The 19982-nt window shown below is 36.6% G+C and overlaps 1 protein-coding gene across 1 annotated transcript in view; it reads right to left on the bottom strand.

Annotated features, from left to right (window-relative positions):
• The window catches only part of ANKRD31 (ankyrin repeat domain 31), a gene marked incomplete at its 3' end in the record, with an annotated part of 132675 nt that overhangs the window by 22169 nt on the left and 90524 nt on the right, over positions 1 to 19982 (bottom strand). Inside the window, exons 18-22 of the mRNA XM_081053573.1 lie at positions 16672 to 16834; positions 15232 to 15341; positions 10579 to 10666; positions 9829 to 9925; positions 6035 to 7016 (exon numbers count right to left, since the gene is read on the bottom strand). Of these exons, the coding sequence (XP_080909699.1) occupies positions 6035 to 7016; positions 9829 to 9925; positions 10579 to 10666; positions 15232 to 15341; positions 16672 to 16834 (1440 nt within the window). The remainder of the gene's footprint in view (positions 1 to 6034; positions 7017 to 9828; positions 9926 to 10578; positions 10667 to 15231; positions 15342 to 16671; positions 16835 to 19982) is intronic.

The raw sequence follows: 19982 nt of genomic DNA, 5'->3' as shown, positions 1-19982 counted from the left end.
TCAATGTTCACAGTAGCTTTTTTTTTTTTTCCTGGTGTAGCTTTATTTGTAATAGCCAACAACTGGAAATAACCTAAATGTCTATCACTGATGAATTGATAAACAAACTGTAGTATATACATACAATGGACTACTCAGCAATACAAAAATACAATATGGGGAATACAGTCAACAATATTATAACAACTATGTATAGTGTTAAATAGGAATTAGACTTATCAGGGGGATCACTTCATAAATTATATAAATGTCTAACTAGTATGCTGCACACCTGAAACTAATATAAAATAATATTGAATGTCAACTATAATTAAGAAAAAATAGTCATGGGGATATATAGTACAGCATAGGAAATATAGTCAATAATATTCCAATAATTATGTACAGTGTCAGATAGGTAATAGACTTATTGGGATTATTACTTTGCTAGGTATGTAAATGTTTAATCAGTAAGTGGTTTTGCACACCTGAAACTAATTAAATAAATTACTGATACATGTTACAACAAGGATGAATCTCAAATAATTATGCTCAGAGAAGGAAGCCAGACAAAAATAAACACATATGGTATAATTCCACCTATGTAGAATTCTTGGAAATGCAAATTAATATATATGGACAGAAAGCAGCCAGTAATTGTCTGGAGAGTGGCATGGGAAGGAAAGGCATGAAGGAGGTATAAAAAGGACACAGAGAAATTGTGAGGGGTGATGGATATGTTCATTATTTTCTTTGTGGTTTCACAGGTGTATACATATGTCAAAACTTGTTAAACTGTACTTTAAATGTGTATAGTGTATTGTACGTTAATTATATCTCAATAAAGCTGTTAAAGAAAAAATAGCTAAAATATGAAATTTGTGCAAAAATTTTGTTATAGCTGCTCCAGAGAAGTATCTTCAACTGTCAAAATATGAGTTAGACATCTAGTCAAGACAGCGGAGTAGGTAAATGCTGTGCTGACTTCATTTCACAACCATATCAAAATTATAACTAACCTGTAGAACAACTATTATTGACAATCCCATGAAGTCTAGCTGAAACAAAGCCCTACAACTAAGGACATATAAAAGAAGCCACCTCGAGACTGGTAGGAGGAGTGGAGATGTGGAACAGGCTGGTCCCACATCAGCATGGGACCATTAAAAATCAGGAGGGATATCTCAGCTGCAGAGGTCCCCCCACAGAGGAGTGGGGGGTTCCTCCGGCTCCCTAGCTCAGGGTTTCAGTGCCGGGGAGAGAAGTCCCTACAACTTCTGGCTATGAAAACCAGAGAAGGTTGTGGCTGAGTGAGATGAGGGCAGATGCAGTTCCAGTAGCTCCTCTTAAAGAGCCTACACACAGACCTACTCACTGATGGACTCATTCACTGAGCTCCAGAACAAGGACAGCAGCTTGAAAGGCACCAGGGACAAATGGGGAGGAACTGAATTGTTTGGCTTAAGGGCAAGGGCTAGAGGGGTAGCTTTCTCCCTGACAGAGGAGCTGACAGACGTCTTTGTTTCTTTGTTGAGCCTCCCCACTCCCGATGTGCAGATGCAGGCTGCTGCCACGTCTGAGTCTCCATCAACCTGGCTAACAGTTTGCTCTGCCTTGCAGACTCCCCGCCCTACCACACTTTTGGGTTCACACAAGCTGCTTCCAGGGGCTTTTCCATATAAATGGCCTATCTTGGCTCATGCTGTGGACTTTCCTAAACTCTCTCAAAGGCTCACAAAACCCAAACAAGCAGCATCTGGCTTCAGCGTGTCCCATACCTTTGGCTGAGCAACCCCAAGGCCGATACTAGTGATAGCCGGCTTCGGTTCCTGGCTTGGCCTCTCAAGGCACCTTCAAGCCCAGTGCGAGCAACGGCCATCTGTGGATTTCTTTGTGGCTCATGCCAGGCGGCCCTGGGGACTGGCACACTTATTGGCCAGCTTCAGACCCAGCTGGAGCATCACCCAGACACATCCAAGGACAACACATTCAAAGGGAAGACCGTGCAGGCACCAGAGCCCTGTTAAAGTGAACCCTGCTCTATAGGTTTAGCCTTTGCACCATAGCTCCTCCATGATAGTCATTGCCAGTCCTCACAACCAATCAGCCTGAGGATCAATCCTTCCCACTGCAGTGCAAACAGCAACCAAGGCTCAACTACAACAGGAGGGGACACACAACCCACAAGGGTCACACCTGGAGCACCCAGCTCAGGTGACCAGGAAGAGTCAGGCACTGGGCCATAGCACACCTACAACATAAGGCCACTCTACTAAGACGGGGAGACATAGAAGCCCTACCTAATACATAGAAACAAACACAGGGAGACAGCCAAAATAGGAACACACAAAAAAGTCCTAAATGAAAGAATAGAAAAAAGCTCCAGAAAAAGAACTAAATAAAATAGAGACAGGAAATCTACCAGATGAGAGTTCAAAACACTGGTTATAAGGATGCTCAATGATCTCAGGGAGAACTTCAACAAAGAGATAAGAAACATAAAATATGAGATAGAAAATATAAAAAAGAACCAGTCAGAAATAAAGAATATAATAACTAAAATGAAGAATACATCAGAGGGAACCAACAGATTATATGAAGCAGAGGATCAAATCAGTGATTTAGAAGATAAGATAGCAGAAAACACCCAACTGGAGCAGCAAAAACAAAACAGAATCCAAAAAAATGAGAACAGTTTAAGGGACCTCTGGGATAACATCAAGTGTACCAACATTCCCATTATAGGGATACCAGAGGGAGAAGAGAGAGAGCAAGAAATTGTAAACCTATTTGTAGAAATGATGACAGAAAACTTCCCTAACCTAGCAAAAGAAATACACATACAAGCCCAGGAAGCACAGAGTCCCAAACAAGACGAACCCAAAGAGGCCCACACCAAAACACATCATAATTAAAATGCCAGAGGTTAAAAACAAAGAAAGAATCTTAAAAGCAGCAAGAGAAAAGCAGTTAGTTACCTACAAGGGAGCTCCCGTAAGACTGCTGGCTGATTTCTCAACAGAAACTTTGCAGGCCAGAAGGGATTGACAGGAAATATTTAAAGTTACAAAAAGCAAGGACGTACAACCAAGATTACTTTACCCAGCAAAGCTATCATTTAGAATAGAAGGACAGTTAAAGAGCTTCCCAGACAAGGAAAAGCTCAAAGAAGTTCATCACTACCAAAGCAGTATTATAAGGAATCTTAGAGGGACTTCTTTAAGATGAAAAAAAAAGATAAAGAATATAAACAACAAAATGGTAATAATTACACAATCAACAATTACTTTCAATGTAAATGGATTAAATGCTCCAATCAAGATAGGGGGGCTGAATGCATAAGAAAACAAGACCCTTACATATGCTGCCTACAGGAGACTCACTTTAGATTGAAAGTGAAAGGGATGAGAAAGTAAAGGGATGAGAAAAAGATATTTCATGAAAATGCAAACAAACAAATAAAAAAGCTGGAGTAGCAATACTTATACCAGACAAAATAGACTTTAAATCAAAGGCTATAACAAGAGACAAAGAAGGACCCAGTAATCCCACTTCTGGGTATATCTGGGGAGGGGAGGGGGGGCGGGGGGGGAACTCTATACACTACTTTGCGGGGACATGTGCATCCATATGCTCATTGTAGCACTGTTTACAATGGCCAAATATGGAGGCAGCCTGGTGTCTGTCTGTGGATGAATGGATAGAGTAGGTGGTACATATATACAATGGAATATTGTTCAGCTGGGGAAGGGAATGTGTTCTTGACATCTGCAGCAGCATGGATGGACCTGGAGGGTATTGTGCTGAGTGGAGTGTCAGACAGAGAAAGACAGATGCAATGTGATTTCACTTACATGTGGAATCTACAGAACAAAATAAAACAAAAACAAATTCATAGTTACAGAGAACATTTTGATGGTTGCCAGATGGGAGGTGGTTGGGGAATGGGTGAAAAGGGGGAAGGGATTAAGAAGTACAAATTGGTTGTTACAGTGTAGTCATGAGGATGTAGGGTAAAGCGTAAGAAATATAGTCAATAATATTGTAACAACTATGTAAGGTGTCAGATGGGTACTAGATTTGTTGGGGTGATAAATGGGAGGGGGTGGGGGCTAGGGTGAAAAAGGTGAAGGAATTAAGAAGTATAAATTGGTAGTTACAAAATAGTCATGGGGATGTAAAGTAAAGCATAGGAAGCATAGTCAATAATATAGTAATAACTATGTATAGTGCCAGATGGGTACTAGACTAGTCAGGGGGATCACTTCTTAAATTATGTAAGTGTCTAACCAGTATGCTGTACACCTGAAATTAATATAAATATTGCATGTCAACTGTAATTGAAAAATTTTTTAAAGGAGGGGAAAGGTGAAGGGCAATAAAAGGTTCAAATTTCCAGGTATAAAACAAATAAGTCATGGGGATGTAATGTACAGTATAGGGAATCAATAATATTGTGATGGCATAGTACAGTGTCAGATGGTTGCTGGACTTATCACAGTGATCACTTCTTTACGTGTATAAATGTTGAATTCAACTATGGTGTACCCCTGAAACTAATAATAATATTGTATGTTAGCTATATTTTAATAAAAATCTTAAAGAAATACATTAAGGAATTTTAGTTGTCAGGAATATCATGAAGGAAGTGCCCCAGGAATTCTTAAAAGATGAGACTGAATAAACTATCTTAGAAGCTAGATAGTTTAGATAATCTAGCTTCAAACACAGGCTAGATAACCAAAAAACTCAAATATCAGGTAAGTTAGTGATTCTGAAAGCTGACTACCGTGTTTCCCCGAAAATAAGACCTAGCTGGACTATCAGCTCTAATGTGTCTTTTGGAACAAAAAACAATATAAGACCCGGTCTTATTTTACTATAGTAAAATAAGTAAAATAAAGACCAGGTCTTATAGTAAAATAAGACCTGGTCCTATATTAATTTTTGTTCCAAAAGACGCATTAGAGCTGATGGTCAGGTTAGGTCTTATTTTCGGGGAAACACGGTATATAAGAATCATTTGGAAAAGCTTTTAAAATCCTGGGTCTTTCCATGCCCTGGTTCAGAATTGTTATTCTCAGACTATCTCTTTGAACTGTTAACTGATACACTATAACTTCTACCTATATGCGGACTTAAATGAAGGCCCTAAAAAGTTTTCTTCTTTAAAAATGAGGTAATGTAACTAATTTACTAAATAAAATTTGAGTTGCTTTGGCGAACATGAGGTAGGTATTACTTAGAAATAAACTGGTTGGCAGGCAAGCAAACAGGAACATCAAAGGATCTGAGATCAAGCTACTAATTCAGTCTTTATGGTTTGGAGCTTTAAAATTTATTTATTTTTGCTTGTAACTTATAAGTAAAGCTTACTAACTAGGAAAAGCCTTATTATCCAGAAATGGAAAGGGTTGGAAACAGGGTCATTCAAATTAAGTTCCAGTTAGCCTGGATTGATAGCTACTGAATTGGTCCATAAGCAAGGAAGCATTCCAGAACTGCAATCTTTGCCACTCTGAACTCCTCTTTCAAAAAGGGAAAGGGGAAAGGGCAGAGCAAGCGCTTTTGTTGGCATTTCTGGCAGAACCTTTTTCCCCCCTTCTCTACCTTTATGCATATGAGATATTGTTTTAATTGAGTCAGATTTACCCAAACTCCAAGTCATTTTTTGTTTCTAAAAACAAATTAAGATTCTATATGAGATGAATTTATACTTATCCCATTAGGGGAAGCTTTAACAGTACACTAGTACTTCCCAAAACTTTGGAACCAATGGCAGCTCCAACTTAGTATTTTTATGTTGCTCTTAAATCCTTCCTGGTGCGATATAATTGACTAATTCTTGTCTGAGAGCCCAAAGGTGCTTGTGACTAAAATGTATAGGGCAATTCTAGAAGCACAATTTCTCTTGCTAAGAATACAATGGTTTTCCTTCCATTCAAGAAGCCCTGCCAAACACTAATCTGAGCTAAATGCCTACACTAGGTAACAGCAATATTTATTCACTTATTTATAAAATCTACATGATTTTAGAGAGAAAAAAATAGGATACCTGTGTTTTGAATTCCAAAATATTATTTCCTGGGTTAATTCTTCCTAGTGCTATCAGATCCTTTATCTGCATGCATTTCTTTTTAGAAGCTGTGCTGTAACTTAAACACTTTTTTGTAGTATGTTGACGGCCAGAGGAGGAGGTGCTCTGACTGTCATTTGCGTGTGGAGCAGCAAAAGCTGATTTTTTAAGATATGGTTTCATCTGATGCCCAGTATCACTGCCTAAATCATTAATCCCTTGCTGTGTCAGGGTTTCTGATGCGCCCCTAGGTGGTTGCTGGGAAGCTGTTTTCCTGTTTCCTCGTTTTGGATCATAACTGGAAACAGCCTGACCACAAATAACAGCTGATAGCTGGACATCATTTTGGGCAAGTACACTTGTGGTTTCTGAAATATTTGTGCCAGTTAGTGCTGAAGGACTATGGGGTTCATGCCCTCTGGTTGTAGTTTCTGTAAGATCGTTTTCTTTTTGTGAATATTCTGCTTCAGCAATAAAAGCAATAGGCTGGGGTGGTAATTTACTCATCTTAGTGTCATCTGAAGGTCTGGATTTTGATGATCGATCCAAGTTACAGTCATTGACATTTTGTTTAGAATTCAGCTCATTTCCAGAAAATTCTTCCCTTCTCGCTGTCTCTGAATTTAGACAAGTGATGGTATTTTGGCTGTTGTTCCATGTTTCCAGAGACAACTGTGTTTCCTGTATGCTTTCACAAACAATGCTAACAGAACCTGATTGGGGCTGCACTGATTTTTCCAGTCTGGTAAGCTCTTGGCTGTCCTTTTCACTGGAGATCTGTGAGCTGGACGGTAGATTCCTCAAACTAAGACCAGACAAAGATGTAACATTCTTATAGTTTTGAATTTTCTGGCTTATTTTTTTCTGTTTTTTTGCCGCAACTAACAGGTTCTTTTGTCTTGTGGCCAAGTTAGCCAGTTGTTCTCTCAGGACACCATGCTTAAATGACTCTACAGACACCCTAGAGGAAGAAAAAGAGACAAAAAATGCAAACACAGTAGAAAACTTTTTTTTTTAGCAGTCATTTATATTTTAAAGATACTTTGTCTGAATTTAAATTTGATCAGCTCAAGAGTCTGTCTTTGTAATGAATTTTATTTGAGAGGAAACTGACTCGTAAGGTAAGTGAGTTTGCCTTTTCAAGGAGGTGATAGTCTGGTTATCCACATTTATATTCCTATCTTTATTAGTTGTGAGTCAACCATAAAAGAGGAACAAAATTTGGGTTTTCTATCTAGATACCTACTAGTCCTTCAGTTGGAAGGTAGACTTGGTGGACCAGGAGGAATAACATTCTTTAAGTTCGAAGTTTGCTTACCTGTTTATAGTGGTAAGGTGTATTAGAAAGTAAAATTTGGGAGTAAGTTCCACCCTCAAGTTCCCTAGCTATTGAGGAGTGAGACTGTTTTGTGAATAATTATATGAGCTAGATCTGAGAAATGTCAGCTCATCAAATAATTACTGTAATTGTACTTCGAACTTGTACTGAGGCATTTTTAAGTCCAGAGGGACTACCCAGACAAGCATTATTCTGTGTACTCCCCCAAACCAAATCTCTCAGGGGCTGGAGGACTGAGTGGGAGGAAATGACTCATCCACACCTCTGTCTTTTGGTTATATCACAGTGACCTTCAGGATACTGGAAACTTGTTTCTAGTGTTTCTCAAACTTTTTGTTCTCAGGACTTTTATCTAATGTTAAAAATTATTGAGCTGTTGTTTATATGGGTTTTATCTATCAATATTTATTGTTTTAGAAAATAAAACTGAGAAATTTTTAAAACACAAGCATACCCAAGCACACATTCCATTAGCTATCAGAGTGATGACACCACACATCATGTGGCCTCAAGAAAACTCCACTGTACAATCATGAGAGAAGGAGAGCAAAAAGGGCAAATAATACCTTAGTATTATTATAAAAAATAGTTCTGGCTTCAATGACTCCTTGAAATGGTATCAGGGACTGTTAGGGACCACCCGTGAAGAGCAGCTGTTTTAAGGAAAGCAATAATAGAGATATCTGTTTCTCCTATCACAGTTTAGAGTTGTTGGTACTGAACTCCAAGTAGACCTGTACTAAGGCAAATAGTACATGTAGTGGAAGAAACAGCAAGAAGAAATCAGATTAACAAACAACTGGTAGCATAAAATGAAAGAAGCTAAATAGAGAGAAAAGAAAAAAGAAATTAACAGTATCACATTTAAACTGAAACAGTCCAGACAGAAAATAAAAATGCTCTTTAGTTTACGAGGTTTTTAAGTCTTATAGCAATATTAGTAAAGATTTACACTTGAAACCCTAACTGATCAGGAACTTTCCAAAATTCTAGATATTTTGTTAATCATAAGACATAAAGGAAAATTGAATTTAGTCTTCTCCAAAGTCCCCTTGAAATATCATGTAGTCAATTACCCAGCTGTAGGTCCTATAAGCTCTCTTGCTTTACACTATTAGGAAAATAGGAGATAGAAAAGAATTTGAGACATTTATTCACTAGAGAGAAAAACAAAATGGGGATAAAAGATAGATTTATAAATAAAAATAAACTGATTTTTAAATAAGTTCAGAAAAAAAAAATGAGTATGCAATAGATCTCCAATGACTATAAGACAAGAATATTAAAAAATTAGAAAGGTTACATGTGAATAAAGAATAGAATTGAAAAGGTATCTACATATTCACTGTAGCATTATTTACAATAGCTAACACATGGAAATATCCTAAGTGTCCATCAATGGATGAATGGATAAAGAAAATGTCACACACACACACACACACACACACACACACACAGTGTAATATTATTCATTATCATAAAAAGACGGAAATCCTGCCATTTGTGGCAACATGGATGGACCTTGAGAGCATTAGGCTAAGTGAAAAAAGTCAGACAGAGAAAGACAAATACCCACGATCTCACTTATATGTGGAATCTAAAAAAAAATACACATACATATGTATATATACGAAACTCATAGATACAGTTTGATAGTTGCCAGAGGTGGGAGGTGGACGATATGGATGAAGGTGGTCAAAAGGTACAAACATACCAGCTATAAAATAAATAAGTTGTGGGGACATAATGCAGAGCACGGTGACTATAGTTAACAATACTGTATTGCATATTTGAAAGCTGCCAAAAGATCTTAAAAGTTCTCATCACAAAAAAAAAAAAACAATAGTGTGCATATGTACCTAAATCTATGAAAAACTAATAAAAGTAATACCCAAACAAGAAAAAATATATATATATATACATACATACATATGTATGTATATATGTGTGTGTGTGTATAAAACATCTTTCTCAAAAAAGGATGCAAAAAGGTATATAAATATAATCTGGATAACATTCCTTAAGAACCCTGAGAATTTAGAAGTACACAAAACCACAAAATATACATGATTAAACTGCTTAGAAGGACATCTGTGACAGCAAAAAGAAAATTTTTTAATGTAAAAAATTTGAGTTTACTAGGGACAAAATTTAGTTTTAGGATTCATGACCAGAAAGCCTTTCATAAAATTCTTGGCTGTAGACAACTTTTTAAGATACTAAAATGTTGTTTTCTGAATATTTCAAGTAATAAAGAAGAAAAATATCTTTCTGGAAAGTACAATTCTCCATGGAGGTGACAGATGACCTCAGAAAATCATTTTTTTTGGTCCTAAGCAACATTTGTATTCTTACGAAATTCTAGGCCTTACGATTGCAGCTCAAAGTAAATAAATTCTGAAAACTCTAAAGTAGTCTTATTTTTTTCACTCACCTGTATTTTTTAGCCAGATCATCCCTTTCTGCCTTCTGTTTGGCAAGCACATTATCCATAACCTCTTTTATCTCTACCATCTTTTCGATGTATTGTTCTAGAAACATGGTAATAAAGTAAAAAATCAGTTAACTGAGAGATAGCTCTCAAGAAACCATAGCTGGAAGCTATCAAAGGTTTGCAAATATTCACTTAAGTTTTGAGAAATAAAGATTATTAGGTCAGAGATCAGTTTAATTTACTATTTTGAACCACTAGTGTTTTGTAAACAGAAAGACACCTATTCGGTAAGACCTTTCTGCTCACATGGAAGGTGTGAGGATTTGCTGTACTCCTGTCACCACTATACCGTCCTTTTCTAATCTGTTTTTAAGGGTTACCATAGATGGGTGAAGCTGAGGAGACAAAAAGTAATATAATCTTTTCTCTAATTGCTATCTTATGCTTTTTGTCATATTTTCATCTAAATATATCACCAGTAGTTGCTTGTCTCTGATCACGGTTCTGAGTGTCTCTCAAATTACTCATGCTGCACTTTGAGTCAACACGTATCTTCATCAACAATTATACCAACTACCGGTTTGCATCATTGGCTAGTAATGATCATTCCTGGCACTTTACTCTCATTAAAAAAGAGACCACTTTTTCAGCCACTGTGAGCTTTAAAATAAACATGTACTTTAAGAAAATCAGATAGCAATGACCTTGGATGCCTGAAATAATGAAACTTGAGTAGAAGCCCATATTTACCTGCATCTTCAGGGGTTCTTATTTCAAACTCCAATAAATTTTCTTGTTTTTCTTCTATATCTTGTAGAATGGCACTGATGGTCTGATGCTATCAAATAAAAATACTAAGAAGTTCATCACAAGAAGGTAGATATTTCTCTCTGATATGCATTATGTTCCAAATGTACCCATCCATGCTTTGTTTAACCTTAATTGTATAAATATTGCATATTTGGGGGAAAAAGTAAACTTAAGTATATCTTGATTTATGTAGCAGATCTACTCTTGGAAAATTATAAGAGTAGCAACCACATAAAGAATCATAATTTCTTATTGACTTCCATTATAATAATAATAGGTATAGGAGAAAAAAACTCAGCATATGATATTTAAAGATAACATATATGCAACCAGTTCACTTTAAGGCTTTATGACTATCACTGTCCACAATTAAAATCTCACACATAATATTAGACACACAAAACACTACTCAAAAACTCACAACCGGGATTTAAGACCACGCCTTTTACCCCTGTCAGTACTAATCTTCCTGGCTGGAACGCCTTCAATTTACTCTGCCCAGATCTCTCTCTTTCTTATGAGAGATGAAATCACAGGGTGAACTCTACAGTCAGATTGCCTGGATGTGAATTCTGGCTCCATCTCTTCCTTAGGCGGGTGACTCCAGTAAGTTACTTATCCTTTCCCTGCCTGAAGTGAGTAACACACATAGTGCTTAGGACAATGCCAGCCAAAGTCAGAGCTCAATAAATATTGCTTGCTACTATATAAAACCCATCTCATACATGAAACCTCTGACTAATCTAATTCATACTGATTTCTCCTTTCTCAGAATTACTTAAGAATTTCAGTGCTACAGAATTTAGTATTAATATACATGTCTTATACATTATATTTCTCCATCAAGATAATGAGATCTTGTAGGCAGGAGCGTGGTTTTCATATTGGTGTATGGTTTCCACACCATTGGATATACAGTTGTTGCTCGATAGATGAAAACTGATGGATTGACTCATACTATCTGTCCTTTAATATATTTTCAATATACGTTCATTTTTAAAATGTGTAGGTCCAGGTCCTCAAAGCCTTCTGAAATGTTGTTCTGAAATTTTACTTTGGTGCCCACAAGGGATATGGAAAATGCACATAATAAAACCATCCAATTATGTGGAAAAGCAATCTCACTGCTGTCATTTATGAAATAAATCAAAATGAAACTATAAAATATAAATATGTAAAAAAAAACAACAAAAAACCCTAGATTTATCTCTGTTTACACTGAATGGCTATGGTTATAAAAACAAACTAAAGGTCTGACTTTGTACCCAGGCTAAGCCTCTACCTACAGATTTGGATAAAGAAAACAATTTCTGATGCTGACTTTCCTTACTGTTTTGCTTTATATTGTGGATGCACCTAGTCTCAGCCACCATGAGCCATAACTCTTCACATTAGCTCCACATTCTATCATGGAGAGTCCAGCATAATGTTCCTCTAAGACTCCCCTTCATAGCCCTTTATTATTGCTTATTTATCTCTAAAAACATCCTAACCTCGGACATGTCTTTAGAACAAGCAGCTTTAGACAGTTCATATTCTGTTTACTGTAAAACTTCACTATAATCTTATTCCAGATGTTAGTTTTACCACGGCAGATCATCTTGGCCTCTGACACCTCTTTTACAATTGTGTACAATATAGCACAGTGGCGAGGAGTACAAGCTCTACAGCTAGATTGCCTGGAGTTTAACTGGCATTGCTACTTAATAAAAATGTAATTTTTGATTAAGTTACTTAATGTCTCTAACTTCTTCAACTGTAATGAGGAAGGTAATGATCATAACAGAACCTACCTAGAAGGGTTATTATGAGGACTGAATAAGTTAATATAGTGCTTAGAGGCGAGCTTGCCATACGATAAGTACTCAGTGAATGTTAACTATTATTATTGTTACTTCTGTCCTTATTTTATATGGGGACAGGAAGGAGGCTGCCTATATAGGTTGTGATTTGAAGGTAACACCAAACTAAAATCATTTCCTTTGTATGTGGCTAGAGTCACCCTTCACCCCAGTTTAGTTTGAAATCTCCAATATTCAAAAACAATTACTTTAAAGTCCTCATATTTCTTTCTTTTTTCAAATTGGGGAACAGTGTGTTTCTCCAGGGCCCATCAGCTCCAAGTCGTTGTCCTTCAATCTAGCTGTGGAGGGCGCAGCTCAGCTCCAAGTCCAGTCGCCGTTTTCAATCTTTATTGCATGGGGTGCAGCCCACCATCCCATGTGGGAATTGAACTGGCAACCTTGTTGTTGAGAGCTTGTGCTCTAACCAACTGAGCCATCCGGCCACCCCCTCATATTTGTTTTGAGTTTTTCTTTCTCTTTTTTGTAAAGTTGGTTTTCTTTAGACTCCTCTATCTCCAGTACATTTTCTCTGAGACCTGTCATCTAAAATGATATACATTATTCCTTAAGCAAATACCTATGTTGTTAATAAAGAGCAGTTTTTATATAATGTTCTAATCTTTACATGAAAATATACCTTAAATATATTTATGGTCAATAAGGTGAGCTGAGCTGATATAGAAGGACCCCAGTCTACTCCAAACACATGGAAACACTGGACAAAATAAACTTTAAACACGCACACAGCTATGCATGGAAAAAGGAAGGGAAATTCCCTGGTTCCAGAAACAAAGCTAGCAGTGGCCCATGGGGGATCTGGAACAAACACAGATATTAGGGGCTGGGTCTTTAATGCCTACACAGGACAGGAGATAAGGCCTCAGGCCCACCTGAGGAGGGAGCTAGAATGGAGTCCTTACATAAACTAGTGGCCTAGAGTGGGTGCTCTAGGTTAGATAAGGATTAGAAAAACTCTACTTCCATCCATAAACCTATGTAACTTTACTAACAATTGTCACCCTAATAAACTTTAATAAAAGAAAAAAGAAAGAAAAACTCTACTATCACCCACCCAGGGCTTTGGGTTGAAAAGTAGAGACCCAAAACTTTGTCACAAATGTATATATGATAACTAAATTTATACAATATGTGGTTCAGTAACCCAAATGCAGAAATTAGCATAAAAAATGGTGTGTAACTGACAAACCTCTAGGGTCCCAGTAGAGGCAAATGTTGAACACAAAGCCAAGGCACATTAAAATTCCCCGAATAAACAACCATCATTGAAATGAGATTATAATAAAAAATTGTAAACCACACGAAGAATTATGTTATCATGAAAAAGTCAGGAGGAGAGTTTAAAATGCCTTTAAAAACATTTGGAAATATATATTTTCCAATGCTATCAATACTGTAAGGCAAGAGCAGAAAAGTGTTCTTGTTTTGTTTCTTAAACAAAAATTTGAAAAGAAAACATACAATTTCTAGAAACAAAACAAAGTCATTAAAATTAAAGACTCAATGTATAGTTTAAATAGATTAGAAATATTTGAGGAGAGAAATTATGAATTAAAAGAGAGATCAAAGTAAATTACCCAGAATATAATAGAGTTAAAAAGATGGAGAATATGAAAAGCATATTCGGAGACATGGAGATGGGTCTAACAGATATCTAAATAGGAGCTCCAAGAAAGGAGAATACTGAGAATGGAGGAGAGGCAATATTCAAACATATAAGGGCTGAGAGTTACCAGAATACAAAGGAGAAATGTTTCTTCAGATTAAAGGAGCATGAGTAGTTCTGAGTATAATTAATAAAAATACACTCACATTTAGATAGGACCTAGTAAAACTGTAGAACATAAAAGACTAAGAGAAAAATCTTAAATACTGCAAGATTAAATGACATTATCTACAAAGAAATGACAATTAGCCTGAGTGTTGACTTTTCATCCATTACAACTGATACCAGGAAACAACGCAAAATATTTCAAAGCACGCAGGCAAATGCAATTTAGCTTGAATACTACTTTAAATATTTAGGTATAAATTAGATGGTTGATCATAATTTAGGTTCAATGAATGACAATCTCCCCCTCTACACTAACAGAAAGTATGTAAGAGAAATCTAATCAATATACAGTCTTATTCAAAATAATATTTCATTGAGGATGCTACTTTGCTTAAGTTATTAGTGTCTAGTCCACTTCATTTTTTTGTCAAACTAAGGATACACATCACATCAATTAATATGTATTTTACTGAGCAACTACTACGCTATTTTTGCAAAACTATACCTTTACATGAGGAGTTTCTCACATAGCAAACACTATCACTATAAAACATGTGGGATCCAGGTTAGATAAACCAGATTTTCTCTTCTCTGTCTGGGTTTGAGGGTCTTTTCTACCTAGTATGTATCCTAGATACTTTTAGGAAGTGGGTGAGTGAAGACACACTATGACAGTGGCAGTGTCTGTGGGATAAGATGTAGACAATGAACCAAACCTAGGTGTAAAAGACAGCAGCTATTTTTAATTCTTAATCAATGCAGATAATCAAGAGTTAACCATATAACATATCTTCTTGGCTTATTCTGTTCAGTTATGCTATATTTTCTTATGACAAAAAACCATTTTCAACCCGCATGTCCTTAAAATGGAAAGACTGCTGCCAATAGCCAAAGGCTGGCTGCTCCAAAGAATGGCATTTTCTCAGCTGAAGAACAAAGGATTTCAACTTCACTCACCACGAGAAGGCTTTCTCTTGTGTTTTCTTGGTATGAAAGAGAAGGTGGCTCAACAGTTTTGCAGTCATCACAAAAACACTGTCTTTTGGACTGGGCAGTAGAAACTTTTACTTTAAAAAATAAAATGAGAAAATATAATAAGAATGTACAAAAATTTAGCTTCATTTTACCAGTTATAATGGTGACAGGTATGGGAAGGATAAATTAAGTCTACAATTATTATAATATCTTAATGTTGTCCAGCACCTTGGAATTTTTATTATCAATTGACTAATTACAACTAGCATTTACTGAGTACTTATCACATGCTAGAAATAAAACTCTTTCCCTGAATCATCTTATTTAATTGTCATATGAAACAGGTGAGAAAATGGATGAGATACCCATTTTACAGAAGAGAAAAGTGAAGCTTAAAGAGATTCAGGAAGTTGTGTAATTAACTGTCACATAGCTAGCTAGTATTGAAAACAGATCTGATTTAAAAGTCCACGCTCTTAATCTGTATCACTATGATTCACTGTCTCTGAATTTCTTTCACCCTATTCCCATTCTGTATTTCCTCCCATATAACTATTGTATCCTATACCACTCATCCCTTTGGGATTTCTGACCACAGAAACACGTGAATTATGTTACTAGGTTTCTTTCTCTATAAATCAAGGCTCAAATAAAAGGGAAAATTAAGAACAATCCCTTCTCAACACTTAATAAACTGTTTAACTGCCTTTTTCCTGGTTGGTCTCCCCACAAGACAGGAAGCTCTTCATGGGCAAGTGCCTGGTTTGCATAGCAGGTACTCAACAAATGTGTTCTCTAAACTAGTGTTCACTAAATGCCTGTTTCTTATAGCTAATTCATTATATTACTTAAATGCAACTACTGCTAAAAATAGTTCATAAAATTCTGCTGGCTGTGCATTCCCCTGAAATATTCTTTTCACTATAATATATATTACACACATATATATTTGCTTAACAAACATATTCTATCATTATAATATCAGATTCTTTAAAATTTGGTATCAGTCCAACTTTTACATGAATCATTACTGATTCTGAAGTAATGAACTCTTAGTTGCAAAGAGCTCAGTAGTATAATGTCATCATTTTACATCGCCACTCCACGTAAACCAATGTGTAGTTTCAGTTGCATCTCTATCTCAGACCTAATATTAGGGAAATTAATGTTTATTTAATGAATGACATGGGTTTCATTTCAACATGTAATTCCAATACAATAGTATCATATGATCTATAAATTAAACCAAGTTTGGAAATTATTTATTTTCTAAAAATAAATAATGCTTTTCAAGAGTTTCATAAACATACAAAACTTCTATCCCTAGTTATAAAACAATTTACGTAACAAACATGAAGATTTTCTTTTTCTAAGCAGAGATATACACCTGTATAAAACAGCGAGCAATACCGACATACATACCAGTGAGCACAGCGTTACTGTCATCTCTATTACCACTCTCACTAGCACCGTAAGATTTTAGCAGCGCTTTCATTTTTTCATCATCTGCTTCATCTAAAGCAGTCTTCTGTTTTCGATTTTTTTGATTAGGGTTTGCTCCATGTTGTAGTAGAATCTCAGCTGCCTAGAAGGTATTTTTCCAAAGTTATCTCTATAAACAGATCAATAATTTCTGCTTTTATTATAAGACACCACTACCAACCACCAACAGTTATCAAAAAAAGTTTTCAGACTCTGGCCAAAGGAATTTTTGTTAAATTTGATATGACAACTCTAAACGGATCCACTGATTTGGCTTAATCTGGTTCTCCCATCGGAGAACCAAACACGATGACAGGAAAGTACCATTCATTGCAATAAGAGTCTTCTATCTCTTTAACAGAGCCCTTTGCCCCAAGCCCCTACTGCTGGAGGATGGCATGCAGAAGGGAGCAAGAATCATCTCAGGTCTGTATTATATTATAAACTGCCATTAAACATAGTTGAATGAAGTTCTACTTGGACTATATTTCAGGTACTTGTTCAAAGAGGTTTTATGAGCTAGCCTGGGAACCTAATGTCCATTCTAATAATGTCCATGCAAATACATTATTACATTATGTCCTAAATAACTGATGTATATTCACAAACATTAAAGATAAAAAGAAATTTAGAAACAATCTACTCTAACTCAGTCATTTTACAGAAGAGGAAACTGAGGTCAAAGAGACTGTGACATTTTAGGGGCAAAATAAGTTTCTAGTATCAATAAGGTTTCTCTAAAAAACTCAAAGTTGTGTTTTGGCAGCTTGTAATTGATCAAAGTTAAAAATGGCCATTAATTAGTTTATGGTATAAGTCAATGAGTAAAAAGCAGCCCGTGATTCCATTTGCATGAGGCAAGCAAGTGCCTCAAACCGCTGAAACATCACCTTCTGAGTAGGAAAAAGATAATCAGGATTTTGTTAAAATAGAGACATGCTAGTAGATTTTCTCTTTCTGCTTCTGTCCAGGAATGGAGAAGCAGAGACATTTAGGAGCAAAGGGGCCAGCAGAAATCACAAGGATAGCCCCTCGTTTGTTCCATCAGCCTAGAGACAGCATAGCATAAAGGAAAACGTTTGTTTTCAAGTCAAGCATACAGAACTCACTGCTGCTACTTCCTAGCTCTGTCGTTGGGCAAGTTACTTACCATCTGAATCTTATTTTTGTCACCTATGAGGATTAAATGTAAGCCCTTGTAAAGTTCCCAGCACAGAGTGGGCTCTTAATGAAACTAGTCCCTTAATCCCCTTTTTTGCTTTAGAGAGGTGAAAAAACCAACTGAGGTAATAACAGACGTTAGTAGATAGTGGCATATGGAAAGAATCTCCTGCAAAGGTTTTTGATACACCTTACTGAAGTTTAAGTAAAGGTATTTTGTGTGTTTTGTTTTTAAAAGATGAAGTGAGCAGTGTCTCAATCCAGTAGTTTCCATGCCTGAGTGATAATTAAAGTCAATTGTGGAATTATTAAAAATACAGATTCCTGGGCCGGCCCGGCCCGGTGGCTCAGGCGGTTGGAGCTCCATGCTCCTAACTCCGAGGGCTGTCGGTTCGATTCCCTCATGGGCCTGTGGGCTCTCAACCACAAGGTTGCCAGTTCAATTTCTCGACTCCCACAAGGGATGGTGGGCTGTGCCCCCTGCAACTAGAAATGACAACTGGACCTGGAGCTGAGCTGTGCCCTCCACAACTAAGACTGAAAGGACAACAACTTGAAGCTGAATGGCACCCTCCACAACTAAGATTGAAAGGACAACAACTTGACTTGGAAAAAAAGCCTGGAAGTACACACTGTTCCCCAATAAAGTCCTGTTCCCCTTCCCCAATAAAATCTTTAAAAAAAAAAAATACAGATTTCTTAGACCATCTTTCCAATACTATATGGGGGAGAGAGAAAGCTATTTTTGGAAAAGAAAGCTTATTTATTTATTTGTTTGTTTGTTTATTTATTTATTAAGGTGACAATTGTTAATGAAATTACATAATTTCAGGTGTACAATTCTGTATTACATCATCTGTAAATCCCATTGTGTGTTCACCACCCAGAGTCAGTTCTCCTCCCATCACCATATATTTAATCTCCCTTACCCTCGTCTCCCACCCCCACCCCCTTACCCTCTGGTAACTACTAAACTATTGCCTGTGTCTATGAGGTGTTTTTTTTCTCATTTGTTTGTCATGTTCTTTTGTTGTTTTTGGTTTATATACCACATATCAGTGAAATCACAGGGTTCTCTGCTTTTTCTGTCTGACTTATTTCGCTTAGCATTATACTCTCAAGATCCATCCATGTTGTCACAAATGTTCCTATATCATCTTTCCTTAACACCAAGTAGTATTCCATTGTGTATATATACCACAACTTCTTTATCCATTCATCTATCGAAGGACATTTTGGTTGTTTCCATGCCTTGGCCACCATAAACAAAGCTGCAATGAACATTGGAGCACATGTGTCTTTATGTATAAATGATTTCAAATTTTTTGGGTAGATACCGAGGAGAGGGATGGCTGGGTCATATGGTAACTCTATTTGTAATTTTTTTGAGGAACCTCCACACTGCTTTCCATAGCGGCTGCACCAGTCTGCATTCCCACCAACAGTGTATGAGGGTTCCTTTTTCTCCACAGCCTCTCCAACACTTGTTACTATTTGTCTTGTTGATGATAGCCATTCTGACTGGGGTGAGGTGATATCTCATTGTGGTTTTTATTTGCATTTCTCTGATGATTAGTGATGTTGAGCATTTAGAAAGCTTTTCTAGACTCTTAAAAACTTAAGCCATATTAATAATGACATTAGGCCTGTGTGTTAAGACTAGGCCTTCATTTAGATCTTGGACTTTAATATATTAACATGCGTTAATTTAATATATTAGTTTGAAAGACACAGAGAACTAGGCTCTGAGAAAATAAACCCCTGAAAAGCTGCTTTTCAGTAATACATTACTAGAAAAAAGTCTAAGAGAACAACAACAGGGCTGAAACGCACTAAACAGGAAAGGCTACATAAAGTTGGGAGACAGTCCCAGGTAATATGATAGGTGGACGTGAGCAAGCACAGAGCTTGGCAAAAGTTAGGTGACCAATATGTAAGCCCCTTGCCTGTTGTTTTTTGGGGTTTTTTTTACACTAACTTTATTACTACGATCTGAATTAGAAACATTCCATCATCATAAAAAAATCTAGTATGCCTCTGCAGTCAATCCTTTCCCACTACCCTTTGGCCCTTGGCAATCAGTAATCTGC

The sequence above is a fragment of the Rhinolophus hipposideros genome, assembly GCF_964194185.1.
Source record: "Rhinolophus hipposideros genome assembly, chromosome: 7".
Classification (NCBI taxonomy): Eukaryota; Metazoa; Chordata; class Mammalia; order Chiroptera; family Rhinolophidae; genus Rhinolophus; species Rhinolophus hipposideros.
The sequence above is the reverse complement of the archived record's forward strand: the minus strand, read 5'-3'. Positions and strand labels throughout refer to the sequence as shown.